Source organism: Sebastes umbrosus, chromosome 8 (genome assembly GCF_015220745.1).
Source record: "Sebastes umbrosus isolate fSebUmb1 chromosome 8, fSebUmb1.pri, whole genome shotgun sequence".
Classification (NCBI taxonomy): Eukaryota; Metazoa; Chordata; class Actinopteri; order Perciformes; family Sebastidae; genus Sebastes; species Sebastes umbrosus.
The window spans coordinates 9,553,902-9,573,755 of NC_051276.1; the positions used below are offsets into that span (position 1 = coordinate 9,553,902).

Sequence of the window (19,854 nt, forward strand, 5' to 3'; positions counted from 1 at the left end):
TAATTGGTCATATTTTGCAAAGAAATTTATTTTGTAATCTTGGTTATCAAAACATTTAACATTCATGTTATTCCTTGAGAGAAACTGTGGGTACATTTCTAAAAATTTCAAGGCCCCTTTCCTTTAATATTAGGAACATTTTCAGTGGTGGGGACATGTACTGTAGATGTGAGTTGAGTTTCAGTTGTTGATTTAGTGCCGGTTTAACGGGGGTTGTGTCCCAGACTATATCTTGTGTTGTCATCATTGTGAGGTTGCCATGCAACCAGCCTGTCTGTATAAGTTTGTATCTCTTGATATATGGAGGATGAAATCTGTTCAAGCCATAAAAAATACATTTGTGAGAGACAAACAGATCTGTCATACTGTAAATGAGCTCTCTGTTGATAATATTATAGCTCTAAATGCGGAGCAGGTACACAGCGAGCAGGCATATGGTCTGTTGATCATAATGAAGGAACTGAACGTAGAACTGGAGCTCGGTTACCTGCTCTGGTGCGTAACCTGGACATTTCCCTGAGGCTTTACAGTGGCAGGCCATCAATAGAGCATGATGTTTCAGAGCTGTGGTCAGAGCTGCAAATGCTAATGCAAGGAAGCTGTTAGCAAGTAAAATGTTACTACTACTGCTGTTACTAGAGCAGTGAATCTGATCTTATTAACCCTTATGCTATTGTTAAACTAAGTGAGTAGCTACAGAGAAACCTACGGAGCCAGTCTGGCAACATTTGTGAAAAAAAATATTTTTGATAAGTGCTTTAAAAAATCATTTTGCGTGGCCAACAAATGATTGAAAAATGGCATTCATGCAAAAACGGGAAGATGTTGGTTTGATTCTTGCAGCTCTGTGGACCCTAACTCCTCAGCCGTGCGTTGTTCCACTGAATATGTCGTATTTTGCTCTTGGACCTAAGTATAGCTGGCATGTAGATTCTTACGACAAGTTAAAACCATTTGGAATGCACGTCAATAGTTTCATAGATGTTTTTTTCTCTCAAAATCACATGGTTGAAAGCTGCACACACAAGCAGCGGCCCACATGTTATAGATGTAAGGCATTGAATGAATTCAAAATAAAATCCTTTTTTCTTTTTCTATCTTTTGATGTCACTGATATGTTTGTTGTGTTTGCTGGAATTTGGGCCATCTCTAATGATGTGAACAACACACAGTTTAAATTAATTACTCATAATTACCTTTATTCTCTGCATAATAAACAGCATCACTCCAAAACTGACACCCATCTCACCACATCTAGAGAGCTTGAATTATCTCGTTCTCAAGCATTAAAAAAGTTGGAGCCACACTATATATATATATGTGTGTGTTAGAGGAAAGTTATACTGTGCATGTATGGGGTCTATAGCATGGTGTAGCCACCAGGTAGTCTACATTTAAATCAGTAAAAAATAGTGTTAAATTTGTTAACAAAAACAAAATATACTAAATATTCTATGCTAAAAACTAAACTATACTATTTTTTTTCCATGACGAAGACACGACGTTGACGATGCGAAACACTGTATGAAACCAAAACTGCGACTAAAAAAGTCAATATATCTTTGATGAAAACAAAGAGTTGACTAAAATGGAATTTGAAAATATTAACTCCAACGAAATCTGTATTTTTTGTTACAAATCAAGATGACACACCTTTTTTTTTCTTTTTTTTTCTCTATAAAATCAAACAACCCCATAACTTCTCTTCCTGTGCCCATGGGTCATCTTCCCAGTAGCACACCTGTAACGCAGCGCCACATGGCTTCAGGAGCTTGGCCCAATGACAAGGTAGTAACTGCTGTGGGTATTGAATGAAGTACTCTGTTGGTACCAGTATCACTTTAAGGTTCCTTTTCTTATGTTTATGTATATGTTTACTGATAGAGCTGTAAGGAGTGATGCTGGGAGGAGTATGGAGTGAGCATCATCTGATGGTAGCTCTGTCAGTCAGTCTATTAATAGCGGCTCTCGAGCTGAGCTAGCAGGAGTGCAAACAGGCAGCAGCCTCCCTGTTCATCCCCCGTGTGACTTGTACTGACTCGATGTGGAGAAGATGCCAAATGTCACGGTGCACTGCTAGGACTTCTTTATACCTAGAAGATACATGCCCAAGGCTCGTACAAGCTCGGACTGTTAGATATTTGCTACATGCAGCATTTAATACCGTCAATTCTCAAATGCGGCCTTTATTTAGCTCAACTGCAGAGGGTGCCAGGTTTATTTGAAAGAGGCTTTATGTCTAATTCACTCTGTTTGTATAAGTATATTTAATCATATGTTAGTATGAAGCTTCCTTGTTTTCTGATCTGCTCCCTGTTAAATTTTTTGTTGTGGCATTGTGCTATTTATACTTACTCAATACTTCCTGTATCCATTTCAAATTAAAAGCCCTGTAATAGGGCTGGGTGATATGGCCCCAAAAAAAATCCCTAACCACACCCGATTTACGTTTTTAATTGTTTTTTTTTCTTCCTTGTCGTTTTGTTTTTATTTTAACAATAAAAATGATTAACACCTGGGCCCCTTCTCCTCATATGGGATACTATGAGAAAATTATTCGGCTAATGTTACCTGCTTTTGCTGAGCAAAACTCAGAGAAGCGTCTTGTCATTAAAGTGCGAATAGCACCTGAAAGGTCAGCTCACCTTAAGTGAGTCCGGGCTGAAGTTGTTGCTAACTAACCCTCTTCACTTTAATCAGCAGATGATCAGAAAGACACAAGAACTTGGCTCGGGTCTGAGGAGCTGTAGCATTTATACAGCGACAAATAAAGTGTAGACACACTGCACTGCTACGTTCACAGATATAATGTTACCGATAACTTCATACTCATCGTCTCTCTCTCTCTCTCTCTCTCTCTCTCTCTCTCTCTCTCTCTCTCAACCACACATTCGCACACAAGAAGTTTGCGCCTTGTTTTAGTTTAAAAACATCTTAATTTTGTTTTTTTTCATAATTTCCCAATGTCTCAGCCCAGCGGAGGGTCAACTAACTTACTGTCGGCCCAGCGGAAACCCTGCAATGAACTGCGATTACCCGAGTTAAAGTGAAATTTTCATTTTAAACATCGTCCTATAATAACAAATTAATTGATAAAATTGATTTATCGCCCAGCTCTACCCTGCATTGTTTAATATATATTTAGATATAAATATTACTAACATACTACATGTGGCACCACTATAAGGCTTATCACTTCCTTAGACAACATCTGTTTCATGTTTTTTCTCTGTCTTGACTGCCCTCACAGCTTCATACTGCATTAAACACAACTCTAAGCATTGAGGTCAAGATGTACACAAGCATACAATATGCATTAAATGGCCTTTACCCTGCCCCTATCTCTGATATTCCAGGACTATAATTCATTTCGCATTCAGATGTTTTTTGTAAAGTGGGCAGAAGAAGCTCTACATGAGTTCTTACCACCAAAGTGCAGAACAATGGCTGTTACAGCAGTACGCAATCATAAGACGCAGTAGTGCAGGGGTTCTAGATGGGGCTGCATGAGAAAAGTATGAATATTTTAGTGTGTGGGCATATTCGTGTGCATACGCCTTGAGTGTGCCTGCATATAGCGAGTGTGTATCAGTCTCTGTGGGGGTGGGAAGGGTCGTGGCAGGGGTACCGGAGGAGGTATGAGTGTTCGAGTAAATGTGTGAGCGTGTAATTGCAGCGAGGGTGAGAGGGTGTAGCTTAATTGAGTGGGTGTCAAGGAGTCTATTTTCCCTGTCATTCCAAAGTGCTGCGTTTGTGTGTGTGTGTCCTCCCCTTGCCTGCGCTGTGTGGCAGCTTGACAGCAGCATCAGAGCTGCAGCCAGGCAGCAGAAGGTAGTGGTAAAGTCAGAATTCATACACTTGTCCCTATGATGGATACAAAAAAATACTTTCTTGTACATTATTTTATCTTTCGCATGCACAAAAAAATGCTTCCTCTTTAATTATTTTGCTGAGCATATGCAAAAAGTGCTCTGGCATTTACCTTATTTGACTCAAAGCCAACAGATTGTCTTAATGATTTATCTGCAAGGTACTATAGACAGCATGTGACTTTGAGTGTGTGTGTGTGTGTGTGTATTTAGGAGTCAGTGTGCTGCATGTCGACATCATTTAAAGTGAACTTTTGCACTACGTAGTGGAGTGTGTGAGAGTCTTATTTGTTAGGTTTGTCCTGACTACAAAGACAACTATACCTTTTCTCCGTTAGCGCTCCCCAGCACATAGCAGCCCATGATGTGGATGAGGTTGGGCTTCGGGTTCAGCTTACTCATCAGCCTGCTGAGCCGCCGCCAGAACCTGGACACACAGGAGAGACGAGAGGTTATGAAAATCCACAACAAAATGGACGAGAGCAGCGGGGGAACGGAGAAAAGCGAGTTAGTAAGAGGGTTAGGGTCAAAACTGAATGATGATTTGTAAGTAACCGCATTATAGTCACAATTCTGAACACAATCTGGAGGCACTTTATGGTTCGAGATTTCCATTGCATGCTAATATACCACCTGCAATCATTCAAATGTAAAACGTATGCGTGGAAGGGTTAAAGGAAAAGCTGTATGTTTTTAACCATCAACCATTTTTTAAACTGCTTCTAAGGTTCTAATGGAGCTGACAGGAATGTTAACCCAGAGGTGGGACCATGTCACAAGTTAGTCTCAAGTCTTTGCTCTCAAGTCCCGAGTCAAGACTGACAAGTGCCGAGTCCTAAACTTTGAGTTTTGAGTCCCAAACAAATCAAAATGCGCTCGTCACCAAATGTAAAGCCAATTGCTTCTCCGTCTGTAATTTTCAACCCGGACATTTTGAGTACTGCAAGTTGATTTTTTTGTTGACCACTGTGTAGTTTTTGTATGCAAACAAAGTTATGTGTGGTATCATGTTTTCCAACTGGTACTCAGTAACGTAACGTTAGTTCTTCATGGTTCTCTCCTGCAACTTGATTGGATGCTGTCGGATTGGTTCAAACAAAATGGATCTTGGGATTTAAGTGTTGACCTGCTGGGAATGAACAGCGTTAACGTTAGTTGATTCAGGAATTGACTTCATACGTGGCACACTTTTTAAATAATATACTTTTTAATCTTTGGGCTTGAGGGAAGGTATCCAGTATTTTCAAGTCCAAGTGAAGTCACGAGTCATTGGTGTTAATGTCCAAGTCGAGTTGCAAGTCTTTGATTTGTCACCCTATTATCCAAACCCACATGTGACTAATGACTAACCAGATACCATCATCTCCTTGCTGTCACTATTCATTTAAGAAAATTAGGACTGAATGATCTGCTGAAACAACATTGAATGAATAATGTCTGTTCTTTGCTCTGTCTGATCATAATAATAGATTAATAAAACAAATGTTACATCAATAAAATGAAGTCTTACTGGATCATGTCGTCTTCCTTCTCCACCTTTGCAAAGGTGGCGACTTTATTCTTCAGCAGGTACAGATGTCCTGGACCTCCCTGGGGAAAGGTGTTTGTGTTACTATAGATTCTGGTAAGTATAAAAGTCAGTACAGTTTAAAATGGTCTGAAGAACTGATATCTGTGGTTGACATTGTGTGTAATCCCAAAACATGTTGGTTTTCTTCTACAGAAGATCCAAACGTCAGCATTGAAAAGTAGTAAAATACAACCAAAAACAGTTAAAACTTCATTTTCAAAACTAATAGTAACGAAATAATAATAAAAAAAACAATCAAATTTTGACTATGGCCTCTTGTTTCATGGCGGTATGGGCTGGAAGGAGCAGCAGCAGTATGTGTAAAGCTGGCTTACCCTTTACCAGCCTGCTCAGCAACTGATATCATGAACCTCAAGTGTATCTGGAACACTTCAGTTCATCACTGAGATCCATCAGCTGTTTCACTTCCATGTGCATAAGAATGTGGCTTTACTGATCGGGAAGAAGCCTGACAACCAGTTCCCAACCGCATAATACAGAAATATTTACTCGGAGAAACAAATCTCACAAGTTCTTTCGCAGTGAAAACATGCCTCCTTGATCAAATGAAAAAAATGCCTCTTCAATTATAAACAAATGCCTCGTTGACTTCCGTGAAGGTTGCTCTTGTGCTTCCTCGCTCATGGCTTCTCAGAGCAGAAATAATAGCTTTGAGATGGCCTTCAAGATGGCAGACCAGAACGACTTCTGGTTCAAGCGAGGAGCGAGGAAATGTCCAATAAGAAACTTGGGATGTACCTTTTACACAGTCTATGGAATACACCTGTATTCACCCTCTGTCTGAAAAGCTCCATTAGAGTGCCTGTCTCTTTAAGACAACCTCCTGAAAAAGTCTGATTGGCTTGTGAGAAAAATATGGTGCACTTTTGCAAAGGTAGTTCTCAAGGGCCCAATTCCAAACCTCCCCCTACACACTCTCCCTACCCACTTCCACTTTGTTTGCGCGTTCGCGTGGAGGGTCCGCCACGTTAAGTGCCATCCCAAACCAATTAGCGGGGAGTGGAAGTGGGCTATAAAACACTGCAACAGCGAGCTGCATCGATGACAATTTGACCAGCTGCCCTTACTGACGACGTGCACGGCGTTTTATGTTCGTCATGAACACGCTCCAATGTCAGTTCTGTGTGACTACCGGTACGAACATTCGTAAACTGCTCAAACTAAGAGAGACATTTAATTTATTCTACTTTATCGTCATACAGACTTTATCAACTTCAAGTAAATAGATTGTATTTAGGATCAAATATACCCTTGTCTAGTCTAGAAAACGGTAGACAAGTGTTGTATATTCATACAAATATATACAACATATTATTTTTTACCCCTATAACCCCATAATTTATTTTGCCTTCAACTGTGCAATACTGACTTAACAGTACAATTATGTAGTGCATTAATTCAGCTGAGCAATAATCAGGTATACTCTGGTTTACTGGCATTAACATTGCATTTATTTAAACATCATATTTAAACTAATATTTGAATTTATTTATACCATTTTTACACACTTAATGATCAATCCTATTTTTCAGCATTATTATTTTCACTGTTGTTATACATATTTCTCATTTGTATTTTATTTCTATTCTAGATTAGGAGCAAATTGTAACTCAATTTCATATGAATCAATAAAGTATTTCTGATTCTGATATTTATTTATAGTTTACTTTCCGGAGAGAGGGAAGTTCGTCCCGAAGTGGGAGCTGTATTTATAGCCTCCACCTTAAAGAATGTGCTTCATTTAGCTGTGAGTGTGACTACAAACGGAGTTCACTCCACCACGTAGTGGGAGGGTGTAGGGACCGGATTGAATTTGGGCCAGCTGTGAGCGATATATTCTATTGAGTCTGCATGTGACGCTGGTAGGGGAGCCTAATCTGAATGAGACTTTCATAATATGTCCCGTTTAAGTCAAGAAAGAATCAGAAGAATGCTCAAAATCACCCTCAATCAGAAAAGTTAAGACAGTCAAGAAGTCTCAAAAGGGGCCGAAAGACCAGAGTTTCTGGTTTAATCTGCTAAAATGAGGAAGGATCATAATGAATGAGTGGGGAGAGATTTGTCTAGAAGACAATGAGAGCACCCAGAGGAATGTTCCGAGTATAAGGGAACATTTTCTGTTTCACAACTGAGGACACTACAACAAAATAAAACTCATGTGGGGATAAAAGAGAAAACAAACATTCTGAGAGAGCAGCTCATGTTCACTAATAATGACTGAACTTTACTAAGCCATGGGGATAACATAGTGGAATTCTTAATGTGGGTGGTTTTCCCCCTTTGAGCCCTAAATAAAGGGCATCGTGGCCGAGAGGGGAAATGTACCAAGCTGCTCTCAATTCTTAATTAGGAGCCGGTCCTCACACCAGGTGATCTGAATAACCCTCCAATCAACTTAGGGTTTAACAGCAGCAAGTACCAAAGAATGAGGGACAGTTACAAGGAAAACAAGTCTAAATAATGATAGACCATTTGATATTGATTATGCATTTCATCAAAGCAGCAGGAGATCTGTTACATATTCAACGGGACTGTGAATGAGAGCAGCATGCAGGAAACACTATCAACAAGTAGGAAAGCAGACAGCAGACAGTGAGTTCAAAATAAATATTCCTACGATATTCATCTGTATATACTTATTATGTGTCATATAGTAAGATATGTTTTGTTGTAGCTATTCAACATTGAGTTTAAAGTGTTTTTTTTTTGTATATTATGGAGCCACAATGTTCAATTTTAAACAAATAAATAAATAATTCTGAAATAATGAATAAATTAATGAAACTGATTTCTGACTCTTAAAGGTGTTATTGATCCAATTTTTATGTAGACGAATAATAAAAAAAATAATACATCCACAGAGATTTTAGAAAGATGCCGAATAAAAGTACGTCTTTACCTTAAATTATGATTGTGAATTAATCATTTAAAAAATTTTGAAGGGTCCAAAATTAATGTTTTGTTTATCTCTGTGGAAGATATCTGACGTTTGGGTCCCACCTGGAACAAAAGCTTAAAAGCCAATAGTAGAACGACGTTGTTATCACGTGGTAGCAGCTGATATCAGTTTATCCCTTCAAATCCATAACTACTAGTTAGAGAGAAATAATTTGACTTACTGCAAGCCAACACTCATTTAAAGGACATTAACGTCACAATATTTCCCTGTTTCTGCTGTCACTCACCTGGCAGAAAATGAGCATGTTCCAGATTTTACAGCCTTTTCTGTAGGCAGTCAGCTTCTTCTCTATCTCCTCTGGGTGAGACAGACAGAGAGAGAGAGAGAGAGAGAGAGAGAGAGAGGTGTCACTTTTCCCACTCAGTCGTAATGGTGAGACAAATAAATTGGCTGTCTCTCGAGACACAGACACACACACACACGAGGACGAAAACAATGAGTCATCTCTGCTCTCCAGCAAGCTGAAACTTATTCCACCCTCATCTTTTCCATATTTACACTGGGAGAGTAATTTTCACTTGAGAGCTAACGTTTAAAAAAACTCACACATGTCACACTCACCGAGGATGTCGTCAAACGTGGCGTGTTCATGATCCTTTAAAGGGAAAATTAAAAGAGAATTATTATTTCATTGAACCCTACTGACCAGACATTGAATCAAAGCGCTAGTTCATTTACAGCCATTAATGGGGTCAGATTTCATTTAGACATTATTCTAAGAGTTCTGACTTTTATTCTTTCACAATTACGGTCCATGAGATTTGAGTGATTTACAACAACAGCAGAATGAACTTAAATTCCTCAATCATCAACATTACATCTCTATTTCCTAGAACAGTGGTAACCAACCTCGGGGTCAGGGCTCCAAGGTAAATATGAGGGTTCATAAGGTGATTAACAGGATATGAAAGCTGAAAATCATCTATGCTACAGTACACAAAATCTATTTCTTCAGACGTTCCTCTAATCTGTTTACATGCGGATTATTGAGAAATTTGAGATTTTCAAGGGAATTAATCACCGCCTGGTTGACCTGATCATGAACCATAAACATATTCAATCATATGATTGGTCACAGGTAGACATTTAAACTTTGTTTAAGGGGTCAAAATCCAACAAGACTAAGAGTCTAAAGCCATGCTAGCAGGTATAATGTTTACCATGCTCATGATCATGAGTATTGGACAAATTAAAATGTTGACCTGATGATGGCGCTAGAAGAAAAGTCAGTAGGCTTCATCCTCTGGGAACCACGAATGTGTGAATGTACCAAACTGGATGGTAATCCATAAAATAGTTGTTAAGACATTTCAGTCTGGACCAATCAACTGACAGTCTAAGAGACCGACATTGCCATCTCTACCGTGGCTAGAAAGGTTGGGAACCACTGCCCTAGAATGATAATTCATTTATATTATATTGCATATACTGTATTGCTGGATGCATAAATATGAGTTTGCTTTAACCTAAAGAATGTAGGTTAGAATTTGTATCGATCTTATGTCCAAAACACAAGTGATTGGATTTTTTTACATCTCACTACAAATAAGTGCTTTGCTCTTTTTCAACAGATTGTCCTTTTATTTCCATCTGAACAGACAAAGAAACAGGGTGCCACTTAACAGCCAGGCTGCAACCAGTCTGTATGTTGTTTATGAGAGACTTCATTTAAAAAAGATGATTGACAATGTTCTTCTTTACTCAGACAAAAATGGACCCTACGTACTTGACTGAATGACTCCAACACTTACTGGGCTATCACTGGTCTTTTACTGTGATTGTCAAACTGGAAAAAAAAAAAATTGTCTGTCTGTTCTTGAAATTTCACCTTGCCTATACTATTCAGTTTTTCTGATTACTGTAATTTGTGATGAAAATGTGTCATTGCTGAGGTATCCATGTCATTTAAACAGTCCTCACAGTCTGATGATTGGTGCCACACATAACACATCTGGTTTGTTCGTGGAAGTCACACTTAAAGGAACAGTGTGTAGGATTTAGAGACGTCTAGCGGTGAGGTTTGCAGATCGAAACCTCCCGTGTGCCGAGCGTGTATAGGACAACTACGGTGGCCCTATCTAGAGCCAGCTGTTGTCAGAGTAGCGTAGGTCATTTGGAGAATAGTAGAGTCAGTGCGTGGAATTTGTATGTGAGAGGAAGTGGAGACGCTTTGTCCATCTATACAGTCTATGGTAACGACCTGTTCTCTGGCACCAAAGTGAGGCCAAGCTGAAGAATATCATATTCTATCTTACTATATTTTTTCATCCATCTAAAAATTTAGCTCTTTGTTTCTTTGCAACCAATAAAGGACTTTAATGAATTAATACAGCACAACATGTCTTATCCTGAATACAATGGTGGTGGAAAGCTGCTACTCACATAAAGAATGGGGATGATGGAGGGGTCGTCCCTACGAATGATGTTGGGAACATATTCAGCCTTTGGAACCTTGGAGGATACTAGCTGTGGAAACATAAGAAACATGCAGAGAAACATTAATACCCTCGGCTGCATGACGGATAGATTTTGTTTTTACTTCAAAGTGAAATTGTAAGCTAATTGCCGAGATCTTAACCATGATTTTAGGTGGGATGAAGTCCTCTCCTTCACAAGCGGCTCTCTCCATCTCTCTCTCCTCCTCCCAGTCGGCGTCCTCATCCGGCCCTTCATCTAGTGTCCCTGAGGAGGTCTGAAGCTCGCCACCTGGCTCACACACACACACGCGCACACAGGAACAAAGGGAGAGATGAAAGGATAACACACAAACCAGATTAGAGAGGAGGGTGCTTCGTTTAGAAAGCGTTGCACCTGTTATTTAATTTTTTCCCAGCACAGAGGGGAGGAACGGAAGAGTTAAAATCAGACAGCAGACGAGACAAAACGACACAGTAACACTCTCCTTATGTGCATCCAGCAAGCTACAACACACAGCAACAGGCAGATGGACAACCGGTTTGAAAGATGAGGAAGGCTGAGTGGATGGATGGCAACAGCCGAGATACACAGATACACAGAATAGGAGTGTAGGAGTTGGGATATTCAGATAATACTGTAGACACACAATGACAAGAGCTACTGCATAATAAGAGAGTGCATGGCTGCGGTCGATTAGTCTTTAGTGAAATGACCCGGAAGTATTTAAGTAACAGCCATGATAAGAGCTGGTTGAATTTTTTAATTGCTAAAGAAAGGTGCTTCAATACTTTCTTTATTATCTCCTTTAGCATAGGAAACACTGGACCATCCTTTACCAAAGAAAAGGAGATAATGGCGTCCCACAATTCCAAGCAACATTTAATGCAACGTGCCATTAATAACATTCGCCATCGCTGTTTAATTGTACATTATGGATAAATTGAAATCATCCATCTGAGAAGGTGTGATTCTCTTTTAGAGGAATCTTTTTACTTGAATCGTACAGCATTGAGTTTGTCACTGTACTCATTTTCTATATGTTATAAAGTTGCTTTCAAAAAACATCCGTAGCCCAGTGGATGTGCAGTGGGATTCTCTGAGCACCGAGGTTCTCCTTATGAATTTTCCTTCACATCTTTCCTTGACCTCATGACGTTTTCGAGGTCAAGGAAAAGTGGTTAGGAAAAGACACAAATATGACTATTTGACCGCAGCCCATGTGTCAGTGTGTCTGTGTGTTTATGCATCTCTCTGGGCAAAGTATACATATAGAACATATACAACGTATATAGAACGTATATATGTGCATTTTTGAGCATGAGTTTTTATATGTTGTGTGTTAACAAAAATGCATCTAAAGTCGTGTGCTTGTGTGTGTGTTTATGTGTCTGTATACATTAAGTATTGTATTTTATATATTGTATTGTAAAGTGTTTTGTTCATGTGCGTGAGTGATGGAGAGCGTCGACTCACTGTCTCTGGAGTCATGCAGTGAGTCAGGCTTGACGGGGGTGGGGTCACTCCACGAGCGGCTGAAGCTCTTGGCTCGGCGGTCGGCAAAGGCTGATGGGTGAGTGGGGGGGGGGAGAGAGTCACTCTCACACACACATACGCACACACACACACACACTTTCCAAAGGATCATCAACCCCAGGAAACAAGGGTTGCGTCTTGTTGACCCAGTGTGTGTGTGAAGAACAGTCCCTGTTAACTGGCCTTAGTCCTTTATGTTTACATAATATGGCTATGTGGTAATTCAATAATAGTTTATTGATTTTCATTGAAAATATATTGTTTTGAAATGACAATATTGTTTTGTCACAGGAGACAAGGTTACAGGTGCAACAGAGCACACTCCTGGAAGTCAGTTAATTAAAAAAATTATGGTGAGAAAATAGTGAAATATGCCCATCATAATTTCAACAGTCCTAATCCCAAATATATTTGATTTACTATCACATGAGACAAAGAAAAGCAACAAACTCTCACAATCACAAATGTGGAACCAGCAGATGTTTGGCATTTTTGCTATGAAAATTACTTAAGTGACTAATCAATTACATAATTGACAGACTTTTGCATTTATTTATTATGGTATTATGTATATCAATATAGATGATAACATTCATAATAATATTATTGATTTCATTGATCACTTGACTGTTCATTTTGGGGTCTATATTCCCGTCGCATAAAGACACTAATATATAGAATTTGTTATCATATTTCAAATGATATTGATGGCATAAGTTTTTGTTTGCAGAAAGATGAGCCAATCCCAGTGAAGATTTTGTCTCAGTGTCTCAGGTTAGAGTTAAAGGTGTTTCTATAGACTATAGACTAGTTGGCCTAACTGTGTTTTGCCAGGCGAGGATTTTCTTGTAGTTTTCCTACAATCTTGGGTTATAGGAAAACTAACACATTTTCTTGCTGAATCCTTTTCTCAGCTTCTAAACTCCCTCCCTCACCCAGTCATTTAGTTATCAATTTATCCTGCTCTTTACCCAAATGAGACCAAATCTTGAAGGACTGTCAGCCAAACTTGATTTGTGAAGTACTAAAAATGGTTAAATATAATGAGAAAATATTTGCTCCATAAATATTATTCAAAAATAAAATGAAACGTATCTGTAGCCGTGTTTCCATCAACGTATTTTGAAGTGCATTTTGAAGTCTAGCATTAGAAAAGCTGTTTTGTTATCGGCAAAATTCAATAAAACCTCAATTGCGCACAAAAGTCTTTACACTCGCTTGAGGTGGTTTTTGACTTTGTCGAAAAAGAGCTGATACGCTAAACGGGATATGGAAACCCCTTTGCCGAATAAGTTCTGACGTAGCGAACATTTAACTCACATGACTGATCAGCTGTTTCTGTTGTTGCCGTCTTCTCGGATATATATTCACATTGTCTTGAAATGAAATTGAAATTGTTTACTGGCGGATTACAGCCATGTGTAAAGCGTAGCCCATAGTGCCTAATTTATTCGCTCCAAATTCTCATTTACTTTTTGCAACAAAAGTCCGCTTAAAAGTTTCTTGACGATTGAATGGAAACACGATTAGAGATACAGGACACAAACAAATGTATGGACATGCTAAGTTGTCTGGCACTGAATTCATCAGTGTTAGATACAAATAGCAAATGTTAGTGAGTGCAAAGTCACACAGACACACACTGACATACACACACACACCAGTCCAAACACATCAGCGTAGACTGACCAAATCACCATCAACAGGGATTTTAAGGAATAAGGTTTTGATGGCATGTCTGATTCATAAACATACTCTAACACAATATTCATATAATTATGCACAGTACTGCTGCTCCATGCATAAAGCAGAAGGCATGGTTCACACCGTAGAGCATGAATGCATGAAAAGGTACGGACATCAGCATACATACATGCATACATGCATACAGATACACTGGAAGACTTACTCTGGACCTTTATCCTGCGGCTGCCCACCATCCTAAGGTGTTTGCGGAAATTTCTAACATTTTAGGGGAAGAGAAGAAGGACACACTGACGTTAGGAATGAGGACTAGAACAGAGCGAGAGAATGAAAAATATGTGTCTAATTTACAGACACAGGTGGATAGAAAACACAGTCAACGGTCTGGACAGAGCTGTGACACGAAGATTGGTGCCAAAATCAGCTCTGAGTCTCCGGTGGGTAGCTCTGTCTTGTGCACATGCACATACATTAAGCTCAAGAGTACCTCAAAGTACCTCATGTCAAAGCATCCATTTTTCTGAAAAATTGTATACAGTATCTGCAATACCCTGGCTGAAAAAAAATATTTGATCTGCTGCACAATTAAAAACATTTTGAACCTTCCCCAACTCTATTTCCTAATCCAAACAATGTTGTTAGCTGGACATGACGTATATCCTTGCTTAAAGGAACCAATATCAAATACATTTACTGTAATAACTCATAAAATGACCATGATATGTCATCAGAGATTAATTGTGCTGTGTGCTAACATGTTAACATTCAAAAAGGACAGAACTATCCATCTGATAGTGAGGTAGTTTCGGTACCAATCCTTTGATTATACATCCTCCCAAGAAGCCAGAGTAGTGCTTTACATCGTGAGTGTTTGAAGTTACACAGACATGTCATATCAAACTTTTTAAAAAACCTCTGCAAGAGACTCAAGAGAAGAATTCTTCTTTAAAAGTACAAGCAGTTTTCAACATCAAAGCATCACATGAACATCTCTGACGGAATTCTTTTAGTGTAGTTTAGTTTTAGTTGACTCTTTTCCTTCTTCATCTTCCCTTTCCTTCCCTGCTCAGTTGGGTGCCTGCCTGGCATTACTTTAACACAGGGGAATGCCCCTGATCACAAACAAACGTCTGGATTTTCATTCGTACCACTGAAGAAAAAGAGTGGGACAGAGAGAGAGAGAGAATAAGAAAAGAGAAACATGAGAGAAAACGGAATAGAAAAGCAGCCCTAAGTGGTAGCAAGTGGAACAATGTGCGGCCTAAAACACAGCATTTTATTATTCATCAAAGCTCGTCTGACTGTGATGCTTCAGTGTAGTGGAAGTGGGCCTCGCACTCACTTACAGTTTTGTCACTTATCTCTAAATAATTATCTGCCACTTCTCATACAGTGCATATCTTTATATATCTGCATATTTTAGATATCTGTTTATTGATACTTTTATACTTGCACCTTTATTGATATTTTATATTTGCACTCTTTCCTTTGTACTGCCACCGCAGCACAACAATAAATAAAGTTATTTCTTACGTTATCTGATCTTAATTTATCACTCTTTAAGTGAAGCCACACACGCTGCCTCAGCTAGAGTATTGCATTTTCAAAATAATTCAAAATAAGCCCAGTGATGTCATCAGGGGTTATCTCAGATTGGACTTGGAGTCGACATATTTTTCATGGAAAACTTGTTTTACAAACCGGGAGGATGGAGTTTACCAGACAGGGATGGTCTAATAAAGAGACGCTATTGAGTTGCATTATGGGAAATGCAGATGTCAACGGTGTTGTTCCTTGCTGGTCCCCCAACTTTGTTGAATCACAGAAGTACACTTTCAATTAGAGCTGGGCTATATATTGAATTAATTCGATTCATTTCAAATGTTTTTGGACATTGTGTAAAATGTCTACATCATGAAAATGGAGTTATTACAATATGAGAGTTTACTTTCAGTTAGAGCCTAACAACGATATTAGCTGGGTACTGTACATTAACTGTCTTGAGTCATGACCCGTAAACTGCAACATGAATAGTCACATTTTATGCCAACCAGTCTCAGATAACGTGACTGTCATGACTCCAGGTGGCAGCTGACTCTGGCTATCTCATAGAGATTCTGACAGTCACATCTACAAGAGGAACAGACGGCCATGAGAGGAGAAGCCAAGGAAGTCGACTGAACAGAGTGTACTTTATTCAGTCTGTCCCTGCCACGTCAGTCAGAAAGTAAAGTTGATTTAGTATAGAGCCTTTCATAGAACAAGCTCACAAAGTGCTTCACAAGAATAAAAATAAGACCATAAAACAGTATAAGAAACAAACAATAAAACATAAGCAACAACAGACCTTAAAAAATCACACAATAAGACAGCACAAGGCGACACAAAGGCTGATACTAGTGATATAAGGATGGAGCCGGTCAGAGATGTGCTCAGGTGCCTGACCATGCAGTAAGGACGCACCGATACCGATATATCGGATATCATCGGGCAGATACTGACTCAAATAGCCGGATCGGGTATCAGTGACAATAGGGCTGATCTATTCAATTCAGTTCTAGGTTTATATACTTAAATGGAAGAAATATGTACGATTGACATGAACGCAGGCTTATAAGATTGGTCTGTGCAGCTGAAGAAAGGGACCCAATTCACTGAGCAACCTTGGAGCTCAGAAGCTATACTGTCTGAAGCAATGATGAGGTTCTCAGTCTTATCTGTGTTTAGCATGGATGTATTAGAAGAACCGGATACAGCGTTGGAGGCAGGGCCCCATTCATTCCTATGAGAGTTGCTCAGTGGCGCATGAAGCCAAAATGGCTCGACATCCTGATGGAAAAGTACCCGGATCTTCCGGCGATCTTCCGCATCCATTGGGCCCATGGAGCAGGCGCAGTAGTGTCCGCTCTGTCGCATGGCTCGATCATGGGATCACAGCCGTCATGCTGTCGTCACGGCTTTCTAACTCCTCCTCCCAGTCCTCGCTCCAGCCGGTCTCATTCACATGAACGGAGCAAGGGAAATAACTCTGGATTCAGCTATTAGTGCATTTTACAACTTTTAGGACATAATGATTTAAATAAGGACAATAGGAGTGTTCATACTGGGAAGTTGATTCACCTCAAAACAGATTATCTGCTGAGTTACAGACGTCTCTTTCCCAATGTAAGTCTATGGGAAAAAGTATTTTCGGGCCCAATGGTCTCAAGTGACAGACACAGAAGTTGTAGTACCGCCGTTTGGCCACTACGGCTTGGTGTTTAGCTGAAAAAAGTTGTTACCCATCCAGTCCTTAATGACAGTCAGACAATTGTGCAAAGCAGTCAGTTTGTCAGTCTCATCTGGCTTAAAAGAGACATACTGTACAGCTGAATATCCTCAGTGTAACAGGACTATGATAATATAGTAGTATAATAGTTTCAGACATATAGAGACCCGACACAGAAAAACTCCTATCCCAGAGATATAAGGAGAACCAGTCTAGGGCTCTCAGAGACACCCATCCACTGCCTTAGCCTTTCAGTCAGGATGCTGTTATCTACCGTATCAAAGGCTGCGCTAAATCCAGCACAACAGAGCATTCAGTCACATCACAAGACATCATAATGTCACTGGAGACTCTGAGAAGAACTGTTTCAGCGGAATGCTTCTGACGGAAACCAGATTGGAATTTATCTTGTTATGTGCCGTCAAGCAGTGAGCTGTTTGGCAACAACTTCCTCTACAATTTGGAGATAAAAGGAAGCTTAGACATGGTCCTATAGTTTTTGGGAAGGGATGGAACGAGGTTAGTTTTTTTTTCAGGAGAGGCTGAACAACTGCAAGTTTAAAATAAGCTGGGACACCAGATTTCAGGGAGCTATTTATAATAGGGACCAGGCTTGGACCAATAGACCCAAGTACATTTTTAAGCATGTCAGGTAGCTAACTGTGCAAATATCCAGTGAAAGTCAAACACAAACAGCAAGGACAGTGCTAAAACTGATATTTAACTTTTAAACTGAATGTCGGTGCTCTTTTAGTTGAAACATCTGGTACTGACAGTGCACAGCTGTGTGGGAAAGCCTGTATTTTTTTAATATGCCAGTTGATGGACAGACAAGGAAACAATGACAATCTTGCTAATCCACAAACTATTGAAGTCATTCATCAGGTCAAAATACAAAACATTTGAAATGCTAATCTGATGTAGTAGAAGACATTTTTTCCTGGTTATGAAGATGATACTGGTCCCAATTAAACATGAGTGGTACAGGCTAATGGAGCTCTGTGGTGACCTAAAGAAATGTAGTGAAACAAAGCTGTGTGAAACCGTGATGAGGTTCGTGACGACTGATATGGCTGTTCCATAAACCCCACAGCTCATTATTTTTAATAAGACCCATCTGTAGTCAGTTATTGCTAGCCTTTCCCATAGAGTCACTGTTGTTTGTGCCACTCCGTAACACCAAATGACATCACCGTCAAGCTAAAGGCCTTAGTCTCATTGATAAGAAGCCAATATCAACCTGATATTTTAGAGAAACCCCGAACCAAACGGCAGCATGGTTCATCAAAGTGTCATAGCAAAAATGCAAAGCACACACCATCCCACATGAACTCTCTTTTTTTGGAATCTCAAGCTATTTTGTATGGAGAGCGCAGATCGGAGCCACAATGTTGACATGTCAGTGTTGATTGCAGGAGTTGTGAAGGCAGAGCCTAAAATAGAGGGATGAGTCAGAGGAGAGGGGGATCCATCAGTCAGCCGGCATTGTATTTTCATACTGAGTGACAACCGCTTTTAAAATCACTAACACCCGCGCATCAACACTACCGAGTCAAATTCATGCCAGTGTGTGTGTGTGTGTATGAAAATGCATGTGTCTGCAACTGTCTCACCCCAACCCTCTTAATCCGGCTGTGACTTTTCAAAACGTTTGCAAAAATAAATCTTGCTTATTCAAACATGCAGAATTCGATTTGGGAAACAAACTGAGATGTACCTTTCTATTAAAAGCATTGCATTCTGAAAGTATGTGACACAGCCCTGTACACACAAACACACACACACACACACACACGGGCTCAAACAACAAATGGCATGTCTCAGCCGTGGTGGATGTGAAGTTGATTGCCAAATATTGATTGATTGGTTCACTCAGAGTGCCAGCCGCAGAACAGTGAGCTACGGCCCTGTATTGATTGATCCCGCTTTTACACCTCAGTGTTCAGTGAATAACACTGTTTAAACCTGCAGCAGAACACTCTTACGAGGATGGTGATGGCCCATAACAGCATTTGAGGACAAGAGTGCAAGGAATGTTTTCTTTCCTGTGTAAAAGCAGAGTAACTGTGGTCGCAGTGGAACGGGGCATACTGCTAGAGCTGACAGCAGACTTGATGAAAGAAATCAGCCTTTAACTCAACATCATTTCACTTACCTTTTACCAAATTTCCTTTTCAAAAGTCTTTCTCTTGCCTGCTGTAGGCAGTGGTGATGGTTGTAAAATGTTTTTGTATGCCATTGCTGGCTGTAAGCAGGCGTTACAAACCAATTAACTAAAAGTGGAATGGTGGTAACAGTGGATTGTGCTGAAGGAGGCACCTTTCAATTAGCACCATCACACCTAGAGTAAAGCAGTGTTACTACAAGAAGCCAAGTGTTGATTTTAGCAAAAACTTAAATGAATGCCTGCTTTGAATGGTATCAGCAGATTGAATGGGCGTCAGCAGCGGTTCATAGATAAGGGTTAGTAGGGGCCTACTACACCTACTAGTAGGTTCAGAAGGCTGATATC

The 19,854-nt window shown here is 39.7% G+C and overlaps 1 protein-coding gene and 1 long non-coding RNA gene across 4 annotated transcripts in view; one reads left to right on the forward strand and one right to left on the reverse strand.

Moving 5' to 3' along the window:
• nsmfb (NMDA receptor synaptonuclear signaling and neuronal migration factor b) overlaps positions 1-19,854 on the reverse strand; it is a 54,592-nt gene that overhangs the window by 12,129 nt on the left and 22,609 nt on the right. For 2 of the 3 annotated variants that reach the window (XM_037778732.1, XM_037778733.1), the window contains 8 exons: positions 14,280-14,332; positions 12,311-12,400; positions 10,998-11,125; positions 10,802-10,885; positions 8,981-9,014; positions 8,646-8,716; positions 5,380-5,459; positions 4,194-4,296 (listed from right to left, as the gene is read on the reverse strand). In XM_037778732.1, the coding sequence (XP_037634660.1) occupies positions 4,194-4,296; positions 5,380-5,459; positions 8,646-8,716; positions 8,981-9,014; positions 10,802-10,885; positions 10,998-11,125; positions 12,311-12,400; positions 14,280-14,332 (643 nt within the window). The remainder of the gene's footprint in view (positions 1-4,193; positions 4,297-5,379; positions 5,460-8,645; positions 8,717-8,980; positions 9,015-10,801; positions 10,886-10,997; positions 11,126-12,310; positions 12,401-14,279; positions 14,333-19,854) is intronic. The other variant, XM_037778735.1, reaches the window with a different exon arrangement.
• On the forward strand, positions 7,901-10,207 carry LOC119493446. The gene is made up of 2 exons (XR_005207967.1): positions 7,901-8,052; positions 9,991-10,207. It is a non-coding gene; the product is annotated as an uncharacterized LOC119493446 (long non-coding RNA).